The sequence below is a fragment of the Sardina pilchardus genome, chromosome 9 (genome assembly GCF_963854185.1).
Source record: "Sardina pilchardus chromosome 9, fSarPil1.1, whole genome shotgun sequence".
Lineage (NCBI taxonomy): Eukaryota > Metazoa > Chordata > Actinopteri > Clupeiformes > Clupeidae > Sardina > Sardina pilchardus.
The window spans coordinates 28,372,162-28,391,403 of NC_085002.1; the positions used below are offsets into that span (position 1 = coordinate 28,372,162).

The window sequence follows — 19,242 nt, forward strand, 5'->3', positions numbered from 1 at the left end:
GAACATTTCAACAGCACAATCTTGGTTGTCTCTAATGCTTCAAAGTAGTTTGTTGAATTCACCACTGCACTTTCAGAACTTTATTCATGAACATGAACCCTACTTGACTACATGTGGATTTCTAAACACTGTTTAATCAGCATGCATATGCTGACTTACGACATCTGACTAGTAGTCTGCCACAGTGGTGTTTACGCTACTGTTGCAGAATCCCTCAAACTCTTGAAAGAAAAAAAACCTTGCCTTGCTCATACAGCATCAAACAGGAAGTGAATGAATAAAACCATGAAAGCTTGCAAAAAAGGTAAATGTTGGTTTAAAACCTGTCACTCCATGGAAGTGCCCTCTGCGTGACCTCTCAATAGGTATTTATACCCCTATTTTTTACCTTCTGTGAAAACAGCCTCATCTCTGAACTACTTTTGGAGAGTAAGCATGTTTTCAGGGCTTAAGGCGCTGAATCATTTTAAAGAAGGATGTGCCGTCAGGTTATTAGCATGACATTTGTCAACAGTAGCACTTGATGGCATGATTGCCAGACCGATGAAAAAAAACAGTGAGAGCTGCATAAAACGTCTGTTTCTTGTTCTGAAATCCCCTTGTGGGGCCTGAATACAGACTGAAACCTGTTGTTGGTTTAGTAACACTGAAACAAATAAAATACACCAGAACCAAGGCAGAGGGAAGGAAAGTTTGACTTGTCCACTCTCAAATGTTGGAGAAAGAGGAAATCAGTTTGGCTGTTTACCCCAACACGGGTGGATATATTTTATGTTCTGTTGTATTCAGGACAGAGTGTTCTTACACTATGGTGCCAGTAAACTTAAGTTTATTAATTTCAAAACCTTATGATATATTTTTTTCATGACATTAACAGTCAAATTACACATCACCTTAGGTGGCACATTAAAACATATGTCCTATTCTAGTTGTATGTACACTGTCTTCTTAGTCATTCAGTTCGTACGACATTTATCGAGAAAAGGTCGACACATTTTCATCTGCCGACAACCTGCCAATGAGAAATAATATGTTCATGAAAAAACTGAAAAATTGAGGCACTCCTATTTAGTAAAAAAAGCCTTTAATACAAAAATGGCTACATAATATGTAGAAATAATATGTGTCCATATGAATAACAGACATAATAACATGATGGTTGTATGAACATAACTTGTTGCCATTCATTGAATAGTTCACATAGACTTATAATGATATAATTTAGGAAAGTGTTGTAAGTGTATAGGCTATTCACATTGCAGCTGTTTCTTGCAGTGTTCTGTCAGAGAAGTGGGGGTTCAAATTCAAATGATAAAGCCTCCTGCTCACTCTAAATTGCTTAAATGTTTGTTTAAATCTCTGCATGGAGAGTCAAAACTCGGTGTTGAACCATAAGGCAAACTGTTGCCTCGATGGTTCTTTGAAGCAAAAAGTTATTCTATGGCATCGCTCTGAAGAACCGGTACTGGCCCTATTATTTTTTCGACTGTATGCTACACTTCAGCACATCTTTAAAACTGGTTCGATTCCAATCAATTAGTAAAACTGAAAATGATCACGGGGGATTTCCGTCGAGAAGGCTGCCTACCTATTGAACAGGAAAATTCTGCCGTTGTCAGTGGAAATAAAAAATGCCCCATTGCAAGCATATGGCCTAGGCTACTGTATTTACCGGTGATAATGGTCTATATTTGTGTTGTGTTTGCAGGTCTTGAGTAGCCTATATTATATCCTATTATGTAGCCAAATCAGACATAACACACAAAACAGTTTAAATTCGTAGCAGACATCGCACAGACAAAACATATTTGGTTGAGCCTGCAAGATTTTGCTGTCCTTGATAAATAGTGGATCGCTCGGCTTTCCCTGGCCGACCGGCTGGGAGCGCTCAACTCTATAATAAATAGCTGACGTCAGTGGCAGGGATCCGGTCCCTCTGCCGCCGAGCTCGCCATGAGGTGTTCAACGTGACTAGCAGCGGCCAGCCTGCAACAACACACCGTGCCGCCACGCCAGACCCGTAAGCAGGTGCACGTGTGGAGGCAAATGTTCAGAGTGTGAGATAACATGGTGTTCACTACTCTCATTTCACCCGTGCATCCCACAGTAAACAACATTAAAATGCGCCATGCTCAGTCTCTCAACAATAACCTAGACTACATCTTTACATTACATTACATTACATTACATTACATTACATCTTTACATAGACTACATTATTATTATCTGTTATGAAGTATATGTTTTGAATTATTCTGGAAAACATTTTAGTTTCACGTTGTCTGATTTAAGTTCATGGTTGTCATTTTTATGTATCAAAATATACAGTTTAGCCTGTTATCCTGAGTAACCTATAGGCTAATTTAATGCGTTTATGAATACTGTACAGCCAAGGTCGAGCTGGGGAGATAGTTTATCCCATATATCATATAATATATTTCAATTGAAGTACAGGCTATGCTATTTTATTATTCCCCTTTACCTACCTGTGGCTCTCTTAATAGTCTGGCAAAAACAGTGTGTGCCTGAAAAATGCAGTCCCAATAAATCAAACTATGTCATTTTCTTTTTTATCTGTCCTTAACTTGTGACAAAGATAATCTAAAAACATTTAGCAAATGAATCATACAATTGGAATTAAATCTCATTATAATATATTTCTGAGGAAAAAAAATTGTTGTGCTATTATTATTATTAGTAGTACTATTGTATTATAGTTTCTACATAGTCTTGCTGTTTTATTTCCTGGATGGGAAAAACATGCCCTATTTTCCCGACTACTGTAATAAACTTGCACGTTTCAAGCGGCAGCTGTTTTATGCTGCCAATGTGCTGACAATCACAGAGCTGCACTGAACAACATTTTCTAGGCTATTTGGAGTCGCTTAATGTGCCTGTACACGGTGGAGAGCATGGTGGTACACGAGACACCGACGCTATGTTTGATCTTGTTTTATGTGCTCGTAGTCGAAAGAGAGCATGGTTGTACACGAGACACCGACGCTAGCATGACGAGGGAGGACGTTGCAGCGCAGATCCTCCTTAACTCCAGAAAATGGGTTGTGCTCTGAAGGGCTTGAAAGCGCCGTCCAACACGTGAGGCTCATGTGACGGAGGTAGGTCAGTTTCTAAGCGAGCGAGAGAGACGTGTCTGTAGTCACAGGGTTTATTTAACACGTAGTCCATCCAGTCCACCCACACACACACATTTAACCACGACTGGAGCTACTAAACAGTTCTTGACTACGCCTGGATCGCGAGTTGACAACAGCGTCGTCCTACCGTCAGAGTTGCAGGATATCTGGAACGTGGAGAAAAACGTTAAAGCTATTTTACTACTGGATTTGTTTTAAAAACAATTATTTCAAGGACATTCGACTTATGCTTGTTTTTAGCAAAACAATCAAAGGGGCGATTTGTATTTGTTTTTATCAGAAGTGAATTTGGGAGAATTTGTTTTTCGGTTTTATCACCTTACTTTGGTCTGACAAGGGGTAAAATGGAAAGGATTACAAGTGCGCAACCTCCACCATGTATGGCAAAACACCCGTCGCTGGAGATAGCTGACATGTCTGGGTAAGTGCAAATAGGCGGTTTATATTTCGATGAGACAAATTCTAGTTGGCTATATTCTATGAATGGAAAGTGCTTACCCATTTTAATTTGTTTTCCCATGTAGAATGGATTTTCCAATGTATGTGTATAAGCCTCGGCGAGGCGGAATGAAACGAGGAGAAGACAGCAAGGTAGGATTTGCCGACTACTTGTCTGTCCCACTTTAACATGTTGATTGCATAATGATTTGGTACCTTACCAATGTAGTGTACATTTAAGCCTAGAAATATAATCACTATTTTTAGTTATTATTATGATTTAATGTGAAAATTTAATTTGAATTTCACTTAATTTTGTAGGATACTTACAAGTTACCCCATCGATTAATTGAGAAGAAAAGGCGAGATCGAATCAATGAGTGCATCGCGCAGTTGAAAGACTTGCTGCCAGAACACCTTAAACTAACAGTAAGTACAATTCTGTGTTGAAATGTGTGCAGACGTGCAATTAAAATGGTCTAAGGCGCCACCTGGTTGCTGGGAAAAGCCACTGTTTATGTCCTCAATAAATGACACCTATTGTAAATGTGAGCGCGAACTTTCTAGACTTTGGATGTTGTTTGTGTTAGTGATTTGTCTATGCAAAAGTAGACATTTGCACAGTTGTTTTGAATCTTAAAAATATATTTTTTTATTTAAATAAAGTGTGTTTTTGGTGTATCAAGATTAAATAATTATTTTTGAAATAAGATACCAGATTAATGGTTAAATTTGTTCTTTAAATGCTTTGTATTAAAATGTATAAAGCAGTTTGGGGGGGAAAAAAGAGTCCTTTCCCACCCTAGTGGAGGTTTGTCCTCTGCCAGGCAGCTGAACGTGTTACATAAGAAAGATCAACATGCTTATCGAAGGTCTTCCTGTTTTAGACACTGGGCCATTTGGAGAAAGCCGTGGTTCTGGAGCTGACTCTCAAACATGTGAAGGCTATGAATGGCCTGCTGGAGCAACAACAACAGAAAATCATTTCACTACAAAATGGCCTGCAAATTGGTGAGTTTGTTTGAGAATCAACACCTTCTTGCTGTCTGCCCTTCAGTCGCACGGTCATGTTGGTTCCGTGTAGTGGCCCTGTCGTCCTCTTTTTATACTCGCTGTAAAGTAAACAGCGTTGCTGATGTTGGGTTGCAGCCAACTGTGCATGTGATTGGTGCAAAGAGCAAACAGAATACATCATCCGTTTACTCAACTGACACCATTACTTTAACCCAATCATTTCCATCCACAAGTTAAAAAAACAAGTCTGTAAAAATAGTTATAAAAAGTTTATTTTTTTCAATAGATATTTATTCCAGAATATGCGGTTGTTTGGAAGAAAAATCTCCTTTGAGACACTTGAAAATTAAACTGGGTTGGTTTGTTTGTTGCAGGAGAGCAAGGCAGTGGCAGCCCGGAGAACAGTGAGGAGATGTTCCGTTCAGGTTTCCACCTGTGTGCCAAGGAGGTTCTCCAGTATCTGGCCAACAAAGAGAACAGCCAAGACACGACCCCGCTGCACGTGATGCGGCACCTGCAGAAGGTGTCCTCCGAGCTGCTCCAGGGATCCGAGAGCCCGCGCAGCGAGGAGCCCGCCTTCGAGGCGCCCGAGACCCGGGAAAAGCCGTCCGGCGGCCCCCAGCCCAAAGCCCCCGAGGGCCACGCCAAGAACTGTGTGCCCGTCATCCAGCGGACGTACACGCACGGCAACGGCGAGCAGAGCGGCAGCGACACCGACACCGACAGCGGCTACGGCGGCGAGCTGGAGAAGCGCGACGCCAAGGCCCACCAGCGGGTGAGCGGCTACTACGCCGCCAAGGAGGCCGAGATGGCCAAGTACGGCCTGAGCGAGCGCGTCAAGCAGGAGGGCGACGAGCCCCAGGCCAAGCGGCAGCGCGCCGACTCGTCCGAAGACGAGTCGCTCTCGGGCCACGAGGCGATGACGGGCCACGGCGGCTACGTCAGCTTCTCGCCCCACCAGGCGCCACTATGCATGCCCTTCTACCTCATCCCACCCTCCACCGCCGCCGCCTACCTGCCCATGTTGGACAAGTGCTGGTACCCAGGTGGCATGCCCGTCTTGTACCCGGGCATGGGGGGCTCTCCCCCGAGCTTGTCCCCCGAGAAGCTCCCCTCGTCCCTGGTCATGTCTCCCAGGGTGGGCTCCCCCACGGCCCCTCAGACCCCCATGGACTCTCCCGCCCTCCTCCAAGCTCTGAAGCAAGTGCCCCCCATGAACTTGGAAACCAAAGACTGAGAGAAACTCGCTCGTTTTCTGTTTTCTATTGTACTTTCACTGGCAGCCCGCCCTCTGAATGTTAAGGTGTCGAGAGCGGAACCTCCCACTGCAGGAATCCTCCCCAGGAGGGAAGGCAGGGACACAAGCACTCATATCTCTCCCTCAGCGACCACGGCAGCGCCAGCACCAGCTGTCTGCCCCCATCACGCTCCAGCACCACCCTACGAGAGCAGACAGCCGCACGCACACACACGCACACACGCACACACACACACACACACACACTAGCCCAGTGGCCACCGCCTCCCAGAGCCGGTTTGGGCCTCCCCAAAGCCAGAAGGTGCTAAGATACAGAGGTGACCTGGAGGCAGTGTCCACGCGCCCAGATAGAGAGATGGCCTGCTGTTGTTTTTTGTTTTATTTTATTTTGCGCTTTTGCGACACTGTGAAGAAGGTCAATTTAAGGACATGAGCACTGTGGTTGAGACAAATGTGGGTCTAGGGGGAGGTCAATTCTCTCAGCACCTGTATTGAATGTTAGAGTTGAAAACCCAGAATGTGATGCGCAGTCGCCCCCAAATGATAAGGACTTGCCCTTTGCACACAAACACAAAAATACACGCACACAGACACACTCAAGCACACACACTCACAGATGAACATACCTTTCTATGTTGAATGTATAAAAAAAAGAAAGCAAACCCCCTGTAGATGCTGCTTTTGAAGTTTCTACGTGCAGTAGACCCGCCTCTGGAAGGTTCTACGTTTTTCTGTATCTGTGGCTGCTTAAAAAACTGCAACAGACCGTCCTTTCTAGACTAGAATGCAACCAAATAAGTGTCTGCTTTTGGTTGACCAGAGCTGCAACACTGCTCCCATCTCACTCTCTCGCCAGTCACCTTACCCCGAGGAACATACCCCCGCAAATCTTGTTTAGAGCAGAGGTCGACGGGGTGGTGGGTGTCATCTTCAGGGCTGGTAACGTGTCACTCATGTAAATAGCAGAGTGATGTGATCACACATGCATTTTAGGTTTTGAGTTTGTAACCCATTACCATTGTTGCAAGTAGATGGAGTCCTTGTGCGGTAATGTCTTGTAATTACATTTTTGTTTATACTACTTGTACATCTATATTTTTGATACATGACTCACAAGAATTTGTGTTTGCATTGCGACAAGAGGGAGATGTAGGCAGCCACTTTGCTGTATGCCAACAGAACGTGTATATAGCATTGAGCTACAAGTGATTTGCATCACACCATATATTAATTTCTGGTCAAATTAAGACAGATCTTTGGTCATGCGGTTGCCTTTACTTGTCTAAAGCAGATAAAATGACAGATATCTAAATTCTTAATCCTGGATTCTATGGAAGAATGGAGAGGAAAGTGAATGTAATAAAACAAAATATTAGTTTTGTATAGGAAGAGGTACTTTGGGTTTTTATTTTGGGACCTAACTGAAGGTTGCTCTATGTATATATTTTGTCTATAAAGTATGGTTGACATTTAAAAAAAGATAATAATAAAGCTTTTTTTCCTGTGGAATTGGTGGTTATGCCCCATTTTGTACAAAGTGAACCCAAGCATGTTTAGCTGCAGAACAACCTAGCTGCACTTCTCATTACAACTCTCCTTATGTAACACTTACATAACCCACAACACAGCACTTGCTGTCTACATCATGTGGACATTGACTTGGATTTCAAACACTATTCACAGATGTGAGTGTCTGGAACACCTTCAATTAGTTTATTAATATTTTCACTTCATCTGAAACTAAGTCAAGCTAGTGAGATAGTGTTACAGAATATTAACATTTAGGCTACACAGACTCACTCTATAGGTTTACAGTTTACATGATAAGTCTAACATCATACAGTATGTATCACACAGCACACACTTTGGTATGTAGGCCTGTATTGCAACATGTATCTCTGGATTTAGCACATCAGGATTCTGCACAGAATATTATTATTATTATTATTATTATTATTATTATATTTTATTCAAAGAAGCTGTGCGACATCACTTAAGTTAGAGTGATACCTTTGCCTGTTTTTCTTTTTGCTTTCAAACATACATACAACAACACCATTAACCATATTACAACATGATAATAGCATAGATTTAGAATGATTGATAATAATCGATGTTTCCAGGATGACTGTTTACATGAATAATCAATGAATGGATTGTAAATATTGAATAGAGATACCACTCGTATCGTGCCATAAGTAGGCTTTTTATAGGCTATTTTCCAATGTTGCCTAAGAAAATTAAAGAATGAGCTGCTGACACTAGATTTTAAAGTGGATGTTAAAATATAAATCTGAGGGCAATCCTGACTTTAAATGACTGCACATCCAGAGCGCATGACTCGTTTCACCCTTGTTTGGAAGAGGACAATCGCCCCATCACAAATCGACGTTTATTTGGGTCCCCTGTGGCGATTGAAGTAAGGAATGGTTCTGGAACTGGCGTAATCGCATTGGCAATGCTTGTCTGGCTGTCACATGCAGGGCCACGCTGTTTTGTGTCTCTGCAGATGATAGGCCTATTCTTCTCGCAGCCAGTGAACATTTCATTGGCGACCAGCTGTTCGAAAATATTATGAAATATTATTTTTCCTCACCTTAGGCCTACCTTACCCAAAGGTTCAGAACAGATAGCGTGTAACAAAGTAAATAGCCTACTAGGTGAAAGAACACAATATTCATACAAATTGAATATGTTTGTATTTTTCATATTTTTTAAATAAGGTGATCAATTTATATCTCCAGTAATGTACAGTAGGCTACACAGCCAACAACATATTTAACAGAGACTGATAATTAAATGTTCATTCATTAGTTAATGCAGACAGCCTGCCAAACTTCACTTAAATCAAATGTTATAGGCCTATAGGCCTACTTTATTTGATCAGGACGATAATAGGAATCCGTGCGCTATCCGTGAGGCCTATGACACTACTGTGCAATGTCGACCGGATTCAGATGTTTTAAATAATGCGGTAGTTTGCTCATATGTTACTGTTCAAGTTAGGAGTATGTCGGAGTGGCAAAGCCTACCAGTTTTGTCCTTTGCCCTGTGGTGCCCCCATGAGGTTGACGTTGACGTTGTTTTGAAGTGAAGAAACGCCGTGAGATTGAACTCAGTAGGCCTACTTACTGCGTTTCCATGATGGCTACATTTCTACGTAAAATAGGGTAAGAGGGGATACAATCTTTTTAAATTAGATTACAGGACAATTTGGAAGTGTTAGTCAGTATTAAACTTCGCATGTAGACCAACCACAGAAATCTGTTTTCCTTTTAAATAAAAACTGGATTTTATCTCGTGTGGAAGTTGCTTTTAACAAGTCCTCCAAAGTCACGTGTTCAATTCAAGAGGACGCATATTGATTGAAAATCTGCTACTGCCAACTTCAAGTCGTTCAGAAAATTTCAGTAGCCTAACACCTGTTAAAACAGAGTAGGCTAGCTGAGCATGGAGATTTCACCATTTTATAAGAGCGCCCTCCTCTGTTAAAATTGAAGTGGTGCAAACAATGCAAACTATGATGAACTCCTTCATCACTACTGTAGGCTACTGTAATCATTTGTGTTATTACACTTATTATTAATTGTAAATAATGAAAGCAACCTTTTTAAATTAAGGAATAAGAAATGAATAAAAAAAATATGGATGTTAAATCAAGTTATGTTTAATCAACTAGTTCATTTTAGCTTTTCAATTTCTTCCGTTGTTGTGGAAAAAACATATAGCCTACTCTGGTAACCTCTTTGTAGAAGCCTTTACACAAAGACTTTTAAAAGTCAGAGATTAAAGTTTAATATCTGTCAGGTGTGTGCAATAGAGCAGCTCCTGGGAATGCTCAAAAAAGCAACCGTAGTAGCCATAAATAATACCGTTAGTCTACTAGAACAATAGCTTACACAGTGTGTAGGGTTATTTAAGTAGATACAAATGTGACTGGTTTCACATTGCCACGACCTCAGTATTCCTAATGTGGACTACAAACTGATTCCAACAGTGTCGATATTATTTGGATCAACATTGATTCGCTATGCGTTTAGCCAGATCTGAATTTAAGACACAGTTCAACATGGAATTAATGCAGTGCATGTCCAATGGGCAGAGCCACACAATTGCAGAGTCTGACTAGAAAGACAAGAATTCTCTTAGGAGGTAAGCGGAAACAAAGATGGGGTCGGTAACCTTAACCTAACACATCTAACACTCACTTACCATGTGCTTCCCTCTTCTCCCTCCTCTAACCCCCTCTCCTATAGGCCATCACACGTTGACTAGTACCTGTAATGGCTGCATTCTTGGCCTTTAGTAACAGTATCACCAGATGGAGTAGTAATTCCTAGCTAAGGTTTCCTCGGCACTTAAGCTTGAATGTTATTCTCCCTCTGTAAGTCACTTTGGATAAAAGCGTCTGCTGAATGAAAATAGGCTATGTAAATGTAAATGGACAGGTGGACGACGGTGTAGATGAGACAAGCCGAAAGTCGTCGATGACATAAGGCCACAAAAAGGACTCCAGTGGAAGATGTGACAGCTGGTGTGGGGGATACTGGGTGCCCCCAGTACTGGCAAGCAGATGGATGTGACTGAGGAGTGAGAGGAGAAGGTGATGAGGGAGGGGGGACAGGGAGCTGGAGAAGTCGTTCAGAGAGGGAGGCTTGCCATCGGTTTAAATGCAGTGAACACCAAGTACACAGAGAAGCACATACAGTGCCTATAGAAAGTCATCATACCCTTTTGAAATAGCTACTTTTTTTGTCTTACAGCCTGAAATCAAAACCTATTTTAAAAACAATCTTATTTAGTTTTATTCACAAATTTAGCTGTAAAACATCAAAATAATGAAAAAAAAGTCAACAATTCTGAAAATTAATAAAAAAAAAAAAAACTACAATAACAGGGTTGGAAAAGTCATCATACCCCTGACTTAATACTTTGTATAGCTTCCTTTTGCTTTCATTACAGCCCTCAATCTGTTTGGATATGTCTCTATTATAGCTTTGCACACCGAGATTGGGGAATATTTGCCCAATCTTCCGTGCAAAATGGTTCAAATTCAGTCAAATTCTGTAGGGAATGGCGATGGACTGCTCTCTTCAAGTCAATCCACAGATTTTCTATAGAATTTAAGTCAGGGCTCTGACTTTGCCACTCAAGGATATTCACCATCCTATCCTTAAGCCACTACTTTGTTCTTTTGGCAGTATGTTTAGGATCATTGCCGTGTTGGAAGGCGAATGACCTGCCCATATTCAGCTGTCTAGCATGGGGGCTGCAGGTTTTCCTCAATCATTTGGGTGTACTTGGCAGCATCCATTTTCCCTCCTATCCTGACCAATTGCCCAGTCCCCACTGAAGAGAAACATCCCCACAACATAATGTTGCCCCCACCATGCTTCACACTAGGTATGGTGTGTTTTGGGTGTGTTTGGGTGTGTAAACTGTGTTTGGTAAGCGCCTGGAGCTCAGTCCAAAAAGTTCAATCTTAGTCTCCAAAAAGTTCAATCTTAGTCTCTTCTGACCATAAAAGCTTTTTCCACATGGTAGCAGAATATTCCAGATGTGTTTTTGCACTGAACCCCAAGCGCAATGTTTGGTGAAAACCAAACACAGTACACCACCCAAAACACACCATACCTAGTGTGAAGCATGGTTGGGGCAACATTATGTTGTGGGGATGTTTCTCTTCAGCAGGGACTGGGCAATTGGTCAGGATAGAAGGGAAAATGGATGCTGCCAAGTACACCCAAATGATTGAGGAAAACCTGCAGCCCCCATGCTAGACAGCTGAATATGGGCAGGTCATTCGCCTTCCAACACGACAATGATCCTAAACATACTGCCAAAAGAACAAAGCAGTGGCTTAAGGATAGGATGGTGAATATCCTTGAGTGGCAAAGTCAGAGCCCTGACTTAAATCCTATAGAAAATCTGTGGATTGACTTGAAGAGAGCAGTCCATTACCGTTTCTTACAGAAGTTGACTGGATTTTAACAATTCTGCACGGAAGATTGGGCAAATATTCCCTAATCTAGGTGTGCAACGCTATTATAGACATATCCAAACAGATTGATGGCTGTAATGAAAGTAAAAGGAAGCTCTACAAAGTATTAAGTCAGGGGTATGATGACTTTTCCAACCCTGTTATTGTAGTTTTTATTTTTTTATTAATTTTCAGAACGGTTTACTTTTTTTTCATTATTTTGATGTTGTACAGCTACATTTGTAAATAAAACTGGAAAAGATTGTTTTTAAAATGGGTTTTGATTTCAGGCTGTAAGACAAAAAAAGTAACTATTTCAAAAGGGTATGATGACTTTCTATAGGCACTGTATAGTGATGAGGAATGACAACAACAACAAAAAAACAGGAAAAAAGAGTTGAGTCAAAGTGTTTGGACAGGTGTGCTACATAAAAACTGCTCTTGGATATCATTTTAAATCAATCATATTTCTGTGTGAAGAGAGTTAACGGTGCACTTGGAGGGGGGGGGGGGGGTTGCTACTGGACTCCCCCTACATATGCAAAGTATTTGGTATTTGTATTTTACAGAACTGTCGTAAATTCTTGCACCCTTCCCCCTGGACATGGTACATGTCATGTGGATTTGTCTGCAAGCTGGCAAGAGGTAATTTCCGAAGAGCCATGTCGACTGACATGGTAGTATTATACAATTTCATTCAAATACTAGGCTACTGTAGCCTAGAAATCTAGACGCACCCTAGCGGCCAAAAATATTTGCCAGGCTAAGGCTACTGCACAATTGCTGTAAAGCAACAGTTTTGGTTATTTGCAGTTGATTTACTGTTGGTTTGGTTGTTGGACTCACCACCCAAGGCTTAAGGGCACAATGGTTATTATGGTACCATGCAGATTTCTATACTAGGGCTTGGGTTTGTAGTGACTGAATTCAACATTTAATGTTAATGTCACATTTTATTTGGTGGGCTTTTCCAAAGCCACTTACAATAAAGATAAGGTGCATGTAAGAATATTCTCTCCAGTTCACAACCCTTTGGTGTTGGCGTCGTTAGAGCCTCATAAGGCTTTACTTTTTTGGCTCTCTGCATCTAGTTACCCTGGAAATCCAGAGTTCTTGCGAGAGCACAGTTTTAATTGTGTCTGCAAGATGGTCTGGCAATGAGCAATGATGCACATTACTTTTACCCCCGGCATCGGGAGAGACCAATCGGTGTATCTGATATAAGGGTTGAGAACATGACGTATTCCCAGTGGAAAACGTAAAGCACTTTGGGAATCCGCGGCACAAATTTAGATAGTTTTACTGACTTTGAGGGAAGAACGCAGTGCAATGTTCGAGATGCTGCTTACCTGTTATAAACTGCAATAGAGTGGCATGAAGCTTATCTTTTAGCGTTTTCCTGTGTGGAAAAATAAAATCTATAAACTGATGACGACAGTGCTGCAACATTCAAAGTCAGTAAACATTGGTCGTATTGTTATCCAATTGCATCGAAATCCGGAATCAGTCAGAGTAAACATTAGTCGTAGTGTTATCCAATTGCATGCAGTGAAATGTTCAAATGCTCGGTGCCACCCCTCGAGTTGGGCCATTACATTATTCGTGAGCAGACCCTTAATCTGAAAGATTACCAGGATCTGTCATTTCCAGGCTATTTACTAGTGTCATACATATTGACAATGAATACCACAAAAATGGCTAACAAAAGAGGTAGAGTGCAGGTACTAAAATGCCAATATTTTAACAGCAGCAGGCTACATACTGTATACTGGCATCCACAGACTTTTCAGATGTTGTTGAGCTCTCTGTTGGGACACTCTCGAGTTGTGCTGTTCCTTAACTAATAATACTATTTTTTGTTTATGGCTTTAGGGTTTGCATGAGATACATTTTTCATGTTTGTTTTCATTTCTCTATGAAATAAGTCAATAGATGTGATGCCTTCAGCCAATTGTCCCTCGTGTTCCTCAAGTGTGCATTCAGTGTGTGTGCTTTAAAAACTGGATGGGAATCGACCCGACTTTGGATCAAGCCAAAAACAGTTCCAGCTCCTCAGGAGCAGGGAGAAAGGAGGGATGGACATTGATTGCCTGTTGAGCTAACCCCAAAATGGTCATCTCAACCTTAAATGCCCTTTAAAAGATACATGTCTTGCTTTACCTTGCTTATCTCCCTGTTTTACAATCACAAATGAGGACACTATCATCCCCTTAGAATGATACGGGTCTTCTGGGTGATTCTGAGATATTGAGCTTACATGTTAGACATATATAATAGAGTTAGACTATCTTATTTAGTTGCCACAGAATAAGAATATGTCTTTCAACAACACATTTTTGCCTCAAATGTCAGAACCATATCATTCTAAGGGGATGTACTAGTGTCTGAGTGATTTTAGTTTGTTCGTAACAGATTTCATATTGTTCATTCTCATTTTTCATATTTTTGTTAATTTCATTTCTCTTTTGTATTCTGGGTCAAAGTGAACTAAACTGTAACTATTGAATGACTAGATGTAATGCAGAGCAGTACAAAATATGACTGCCGACCAGTCCTGAACATTATCTCTGCAAACACTAGATGTACTGCAAAGCGGTACACGATATGACTGTGTGTGTGTGTGTGTGTGTGTGTGTGTGTGTGTGTGTGTGTGTAGCTGATATGGCCCTCCATGAAAGGAGTTCTATGAAACTTCAGAGGGTGTCAAAATGATACTATTATTCAATTAGGATACCTGCCTCGTTTAACTAGTTGTATGCCCCAAATGAGCAGATATGGGATGGGTGGACATGCCCTTGAGACCATCATACGAAAAGAAAAGTTGGTCATCCTAGGCCCTACAATTCTCGAGATATTCACAGTAAAAACATTCACAGCTAACAGCTAATGGGGATGACTATAATATAATGATAATTAACGGATAGCATGATGCTGGATTTATCTGATTGATTGATTGATTGATTGATTGATAGGCACATGATGTTGAATCTGCTGCGTCTCTTTTCAGCACAGAGATGTCTTTCTGTAGAAATCACTCCAGTACACACAAGCTGAAATGAATGGACATCAAATAAAGCTCATTCATGTTGATGGATGTTCTTTGATTGCATTTCAGATGGCGTGCTGACGCTTGCCAATACGAGGAAGAGGATATCGCGAGAAAAGCCGTATATGTGGCATACCCTACTCCTTTGTAACGGCGTGGTCCATCGGAAATATCGTGAGACATCGTGCCTGTCGGTGCTCGAATCCGGCTGGTGTTAGCGTTGGAGGTGAGTAGAAATGCAGACGCGAGTAAATGATAAAAATTACGGAGAGATATTCAGAAGCTGTCAATTGTTTTGTATTGCTGTACAGTCGACAATAGATAGCTCCAACATCTGGCATCAAAGGGTCATCATGTCATTTCAAAGATATCCGCTTTAAACCAGCGCAGGCTAGCTCTGTCATAGAATAAATAGCGGGGTGGATCACCGAGATGCTCTCTCCTTTTCATTTCTTGTCGTGTGCAACCGTGCGCATACATACACCGCTTCTTATCACGATCCATAGGCATTCTTAGGAAACGTTCCGTTAAGAAACACATAGACTATGATAAGGCATTTAATATAATCGAAAAGGTTCGTGAGACCTGGTGTCCGGTATCACATCCAGGGGTTGGCCTGCCTGCTTGCTGGCTTGCTAACTGGCTAGATGCATTAACCCACATCCACTCCGTCAACGTGAGGGGCGAAAAGACCAACGGGTCTGCAATAACCTTGGTATAGGCTCATTTTTGAAGGTGTTGTCTGTATGGTATTACACCGGCACATCCTTTGTGATAGAGACATCATTTTCACTGGAAAGTTTCTTCCGATCAGCACCTTGCCATTCTGTCAGTGCACTGCCGGGTGAGCTACCTCGGCGCAGTAAAATAAATGGCCACCATAATCACGCAGCAAATTGCAGAACGCGACTTCACGAAAACCTGTATTTACGTCAACCTCGGACTCCATTTATGTGTCAGTAGAGAAGAATTACGTGATCGAATACTGATGAACCCCTTAGATGGTATGTTTTGGTTGAAATGGTGGCGTCCAAGGACAGGGTCGAACGACAGGTTCCGTCAGCACCATGGACAGGGATTCTCCCCCTCCGGTGGTACCATGAGGCCATTCTGTCGAAACACCCTCTGAAGGCGAAATGCTTAATTGAGCGCTCAAACGTGTTGTAAGAAATATAGTTGTAATCATGATAAACAAATTCCAAAAAATGATTAATATGAAGGACATTACATCACCTTAAAGATGTTTCTTTATGCTGGGGTAGGCCTACCTACATGTAGTTGTATATTGGCTAGTGTTTCAAATTCTGAAGTGCCTTACAGTGTGTAGTGGTTTGTGGATTTTTGTACTTTGAAGATATGAAATTGACTTAAATGTTTAGTGTTGAAGTGGGGGGGTCTCATTTTAGACTTAAGAGGCAAGTGCGAAAGAGACAAATGTAGAGCAGGCAGAACAGATTGTGGCATCCTACAGCCTGGAGACATAGCAGTATAGTGCCCACTCTCTCTCTCCTCTCTTCTGTGTGTGTGTGTGTGTGTGTGTGTGTGTGTGTCTGTTATATTTATGCAAAACTTCAACCTGACATTTGCCCGCCTGTTTTAACTAATAGCAAGACACCCTTACCATTCCACGTGGATGTTTACAGTTCCATGGTAAACAGTGTTGATGTGATGATCGTGCAGTCTCTGTATTGGATCTAAAATCCTAACAGGCTTTGTTCATCCATTCTCATTTGGCAAAGCCTACGCGTGTCATACCAGCTCTATTACCATATAGCCCATGTGTAGGAGGCAATCTGTCTATTTCTATCCATTATTCATCCAGATTAATAATTTATGACACAACTGAGAAGGCTTGACATTTTTGTAAAAAGCTGATATTTGCTAAAGTTTTCCTGCAGACGATGTCAACAGAAAGTGCTGTGAATCATATTAATCTGTACGTAGTCTTGTGACATGTGTTCTGTTCTATATCACTGGTTGTCAGGCTTGGTCCTTTTGTTAAACGGAAGTAATGGAACAGTGCATTTCACCACAAAATGTGTGCTAAAGCTCAGCAGCAAGTGTGCAATCAGTGGAGATTTGTTCGCAGATAATGATCCACAGATGCTTAATGCTTAATGCTTGATACACTTAAATTATGCACACGCTGCAAGCTTTGCCACCATGATTCACTATTGGGAAATGCATCCCTCATTGATATGTTTCTTGGCGGGAATAGGATACCTCAATTTGATTAAATGTTTTCTGAGCAAAACTCCCTATTTTTTCATATAATACTTTGTATTTCAATTGATACATGCTTTTTGCCATGATAGCTTACGGAAGACATTCTTGTGTGTCCGAGGTAGCCTCCATCCCAATCAGAAATCTGAGAAGCAAAGGAATTAATTACACTCCCCAGAACACCTGCAGACTGCCGTATTCAGACAACACATCCATCGGCTTGAAGGATGGGGAATATTTTTGGAAACCTGCTAAAGAGTTTGATCGGGAAGAAGGAGATGAGGATTCTGATGGTGGGTCTTGATGCAGCTGGAAAGACCACCATTCTGTACAAGCTCAAGCTGGGAGAGATTGTCACTACCATCCCGACTATTGGTATGGATATTTCCTGTTTTGAATGGAAACAAAACATGTAATTTGTTATTTATTGGTTGTTTGGGTTGAAAGTATACTAACTAAATGGGATGCAGAATAGCTGTGGGTTGCAAGTCGACTGCATTATGGATCACAGTATGGTTGCTTTGCTTTATCACTGATAATGTTGCAGGGTGTAATGACTGTGGAGTGGCTAAAAGTCAACTAAAAATGAAAATAATAATAATAGTAATAATAATATTTTGTATAATATTCAGTAATGTACTCATGGACACCACAGTGGATCTTAGCCTGGTTGTATCTGTAGGGGGTGACGCTGAGAAGTGGAGGTTGTATGACTCCTGTATTGTGTTTAACGCTGCTGTGCAGGGTTTAATGTGGAGACCGTGGAGTACAAGAACATCAGCTTCACTGTGTGGGATGTGGGTGGCCAAGACAAGATTAGGCCTCTGTGGAGGCACTACTTCCAAAACACTCAAGGTTAGTGCACTAAATTACCACACACGCACACACACACACACACACGCACACACACACACACACACACACACGCACACACACACACACACACACACACACACACACACACTTATGCTCTGTGTTCTCTTGCAGGTCTGATCTTCGTGGTGGACAGCAATGATCGGGAGCGTGTGAATGAGGCCAGAGAGGAGCTGATGAGGATGTTAGCTGAGGACGAGCTCCGTGATGCTGTGCTGCTTGTCTTCGCCAACAAACAGGTGCACCTTTCATCCTTCTCTCTCTCTCTTTTTCTTTATTTCATTCTGTCTATCCTCCCTTTTCTTTCTCTTTCTCTTTCTCTCTAGATCTTCATCTGTATTTGTCTTTTTCTTTCTCTCTCTCTCTCTCTCTCTCTCTCTCTCTCTCTCTCTTCAAGTATTCATGTTGTATCCATATTGATGTAAATTGTCAATGATCCTTATATCCTTATATCTTTGTGGCCTCCCCCAGCCTAAAGTAAAAAGTAGCATGAAAATATAGCATGCAGGCACTGTATGCATTCATTCTATGCTGTACTGCTACAGCATTGCTGGGGGGTCTGTAAACCATAGGCAAGCGGCCCGTAATGATTTACTTTAAATGATGAAGCTGAAGCTGTGGGTTATCATTTTTCAAAAATCATATCGATTACCATTTTCACCAATAAAACAATTCAATTGTGTCCATTTGCTCCCACCCGCATTAACATTTTTCTTGAATCTGGTAATGAAGAGCCATTCCTACTGCTGATTAGCCTGATTCATTTGCCAGCTAGCTAGCTGATGATAAACATAGAAAAATCTATGTCCATGTTGTCAAGTTATGCAAAATCCAAAGCTAAAAGTTATAGTCAACTGCCAGGAAACACAGGATAATGAACCTGGCCACACTTTCAGAGAATACAAATGGCATGTGCTTCAATTTTAAGATCATGAGGGGGTCCTCAGAATACTTTGTCCCCCGCAGTGGAGCCAAAACATTTGATGACCCCTGCTGCGCTGTGCATCTGCTCGGAGGTATATGTCTCTAACTCAAGCTGTATTCCTGTCTGTTTTCACCCTGTGCTGTGACGGCGGTTGACCCCAGGACCTGCCCAACGCCATGAACGCGGCGGAGATCACAGACAAGCTGGGCCTGCACTCGCTCCGCCACCGCAACTGGTACATCCAGGCCACCTGCGCCACCAGCGGAGACGGCCTGTACGAGGGGCTCGACTGGCTGGCCAACCAGCTAAAAAACAAGAAGTGAGCTGCGG

The 19,242-nt window shown here is 41.8% G+C and overlaps 2 protein-coding genes across 2 annotated transcripts; both read left to right on the forward strand.

The window, feature by feature from the left end:
- Nucleotides 1-3,125: 3,125 nt before the first annotated feature.
- bhlhe40 (basic helix-loop-helix family, member e40) lies at nt 3,126-7,374 on the forward strand. The gene is made up of 5 exons (XM_062544566.1): nt 3,126-3,576; nt 3,680-3,746; nt 3,915-4,022; nt 4,481-4,604; nt 4,982-7,374. The coding sequence occupies exons 1-5, from the start codon at nt 3,500-3,502 to the stop codon at nt 5,842-5,844; spliced, it is 1,239 nt and encodes a 412-aa protein (XP_062400550.1). The 5' UTR covers nt 3,126-3,499; the 3' UTR covers nt 5,845-7,374.
- A 7,681-nt stretch (nt 7,375-15,055) lies between these two features.
- On the forward strand, nt 15,056-19,242 carry LOC134092297 (ADP-ribosylation factor 3). The gene is made up of 5 exons (XM_062545100.1): nt 15,056-15,117; nt 17,240-17,489; nt 17,859-17,969; nt 18,102-18,226; nt 19,074-19,242. Exons 2-5 carry the CDS (start codon nt 17,342-17,344, stop codon nt 19,233-19,235), a joined length of 546 nt encoding a protein of 181 aa, XP_062401084.1. The 5' UTR covers nt 15,056-15,117; nt 17,240-17,341; the 3' UTR covers nt 19,236-19,242.

Coding starts and splice junctions, on each gene's coding strand:
- LOC134092297 (XM_062545100.1), top strand. CDS start 17,342: ATGGGGAATATTTTTGGAAACCTGCTAAAGAGTTTGATCGGGAAGAAG. Junction 17,490..17,858: donor CACTACCATCCCGACTATTG/GTATGGATATTT, acceptor GCTGCTGTGCAG/GGTTTAATGTGGAGACCGTG. Junction 18,227..19,073: donor TTGTCTTCGCCAACAAACAG/GTGCACCTTTCA, acceptor GGTTGACCCCAG/GACCTGCCCAACGCCATGAA.
- bhlhe40 (XM_062544566.1), top strand. CDS start 3,500: ATGGAAAGGATTACAAGTGCGCAACCTCCACCATGTATGGCAAAACAC. Junction 3,577..3,679: donor GAGATAGCTGACATGTCTGG/GTAAGTGCAAAT, acceptor TTTCCCATGTAG/AATGGATTTTCCAATGTATG. Junction 3,747..3,914: donor AACGAGGAGAAGACAGCAAG/GTAGGATTTGCC, acceptor TTAATTTTGTAG/GATACTTACAAGTTACCCCA.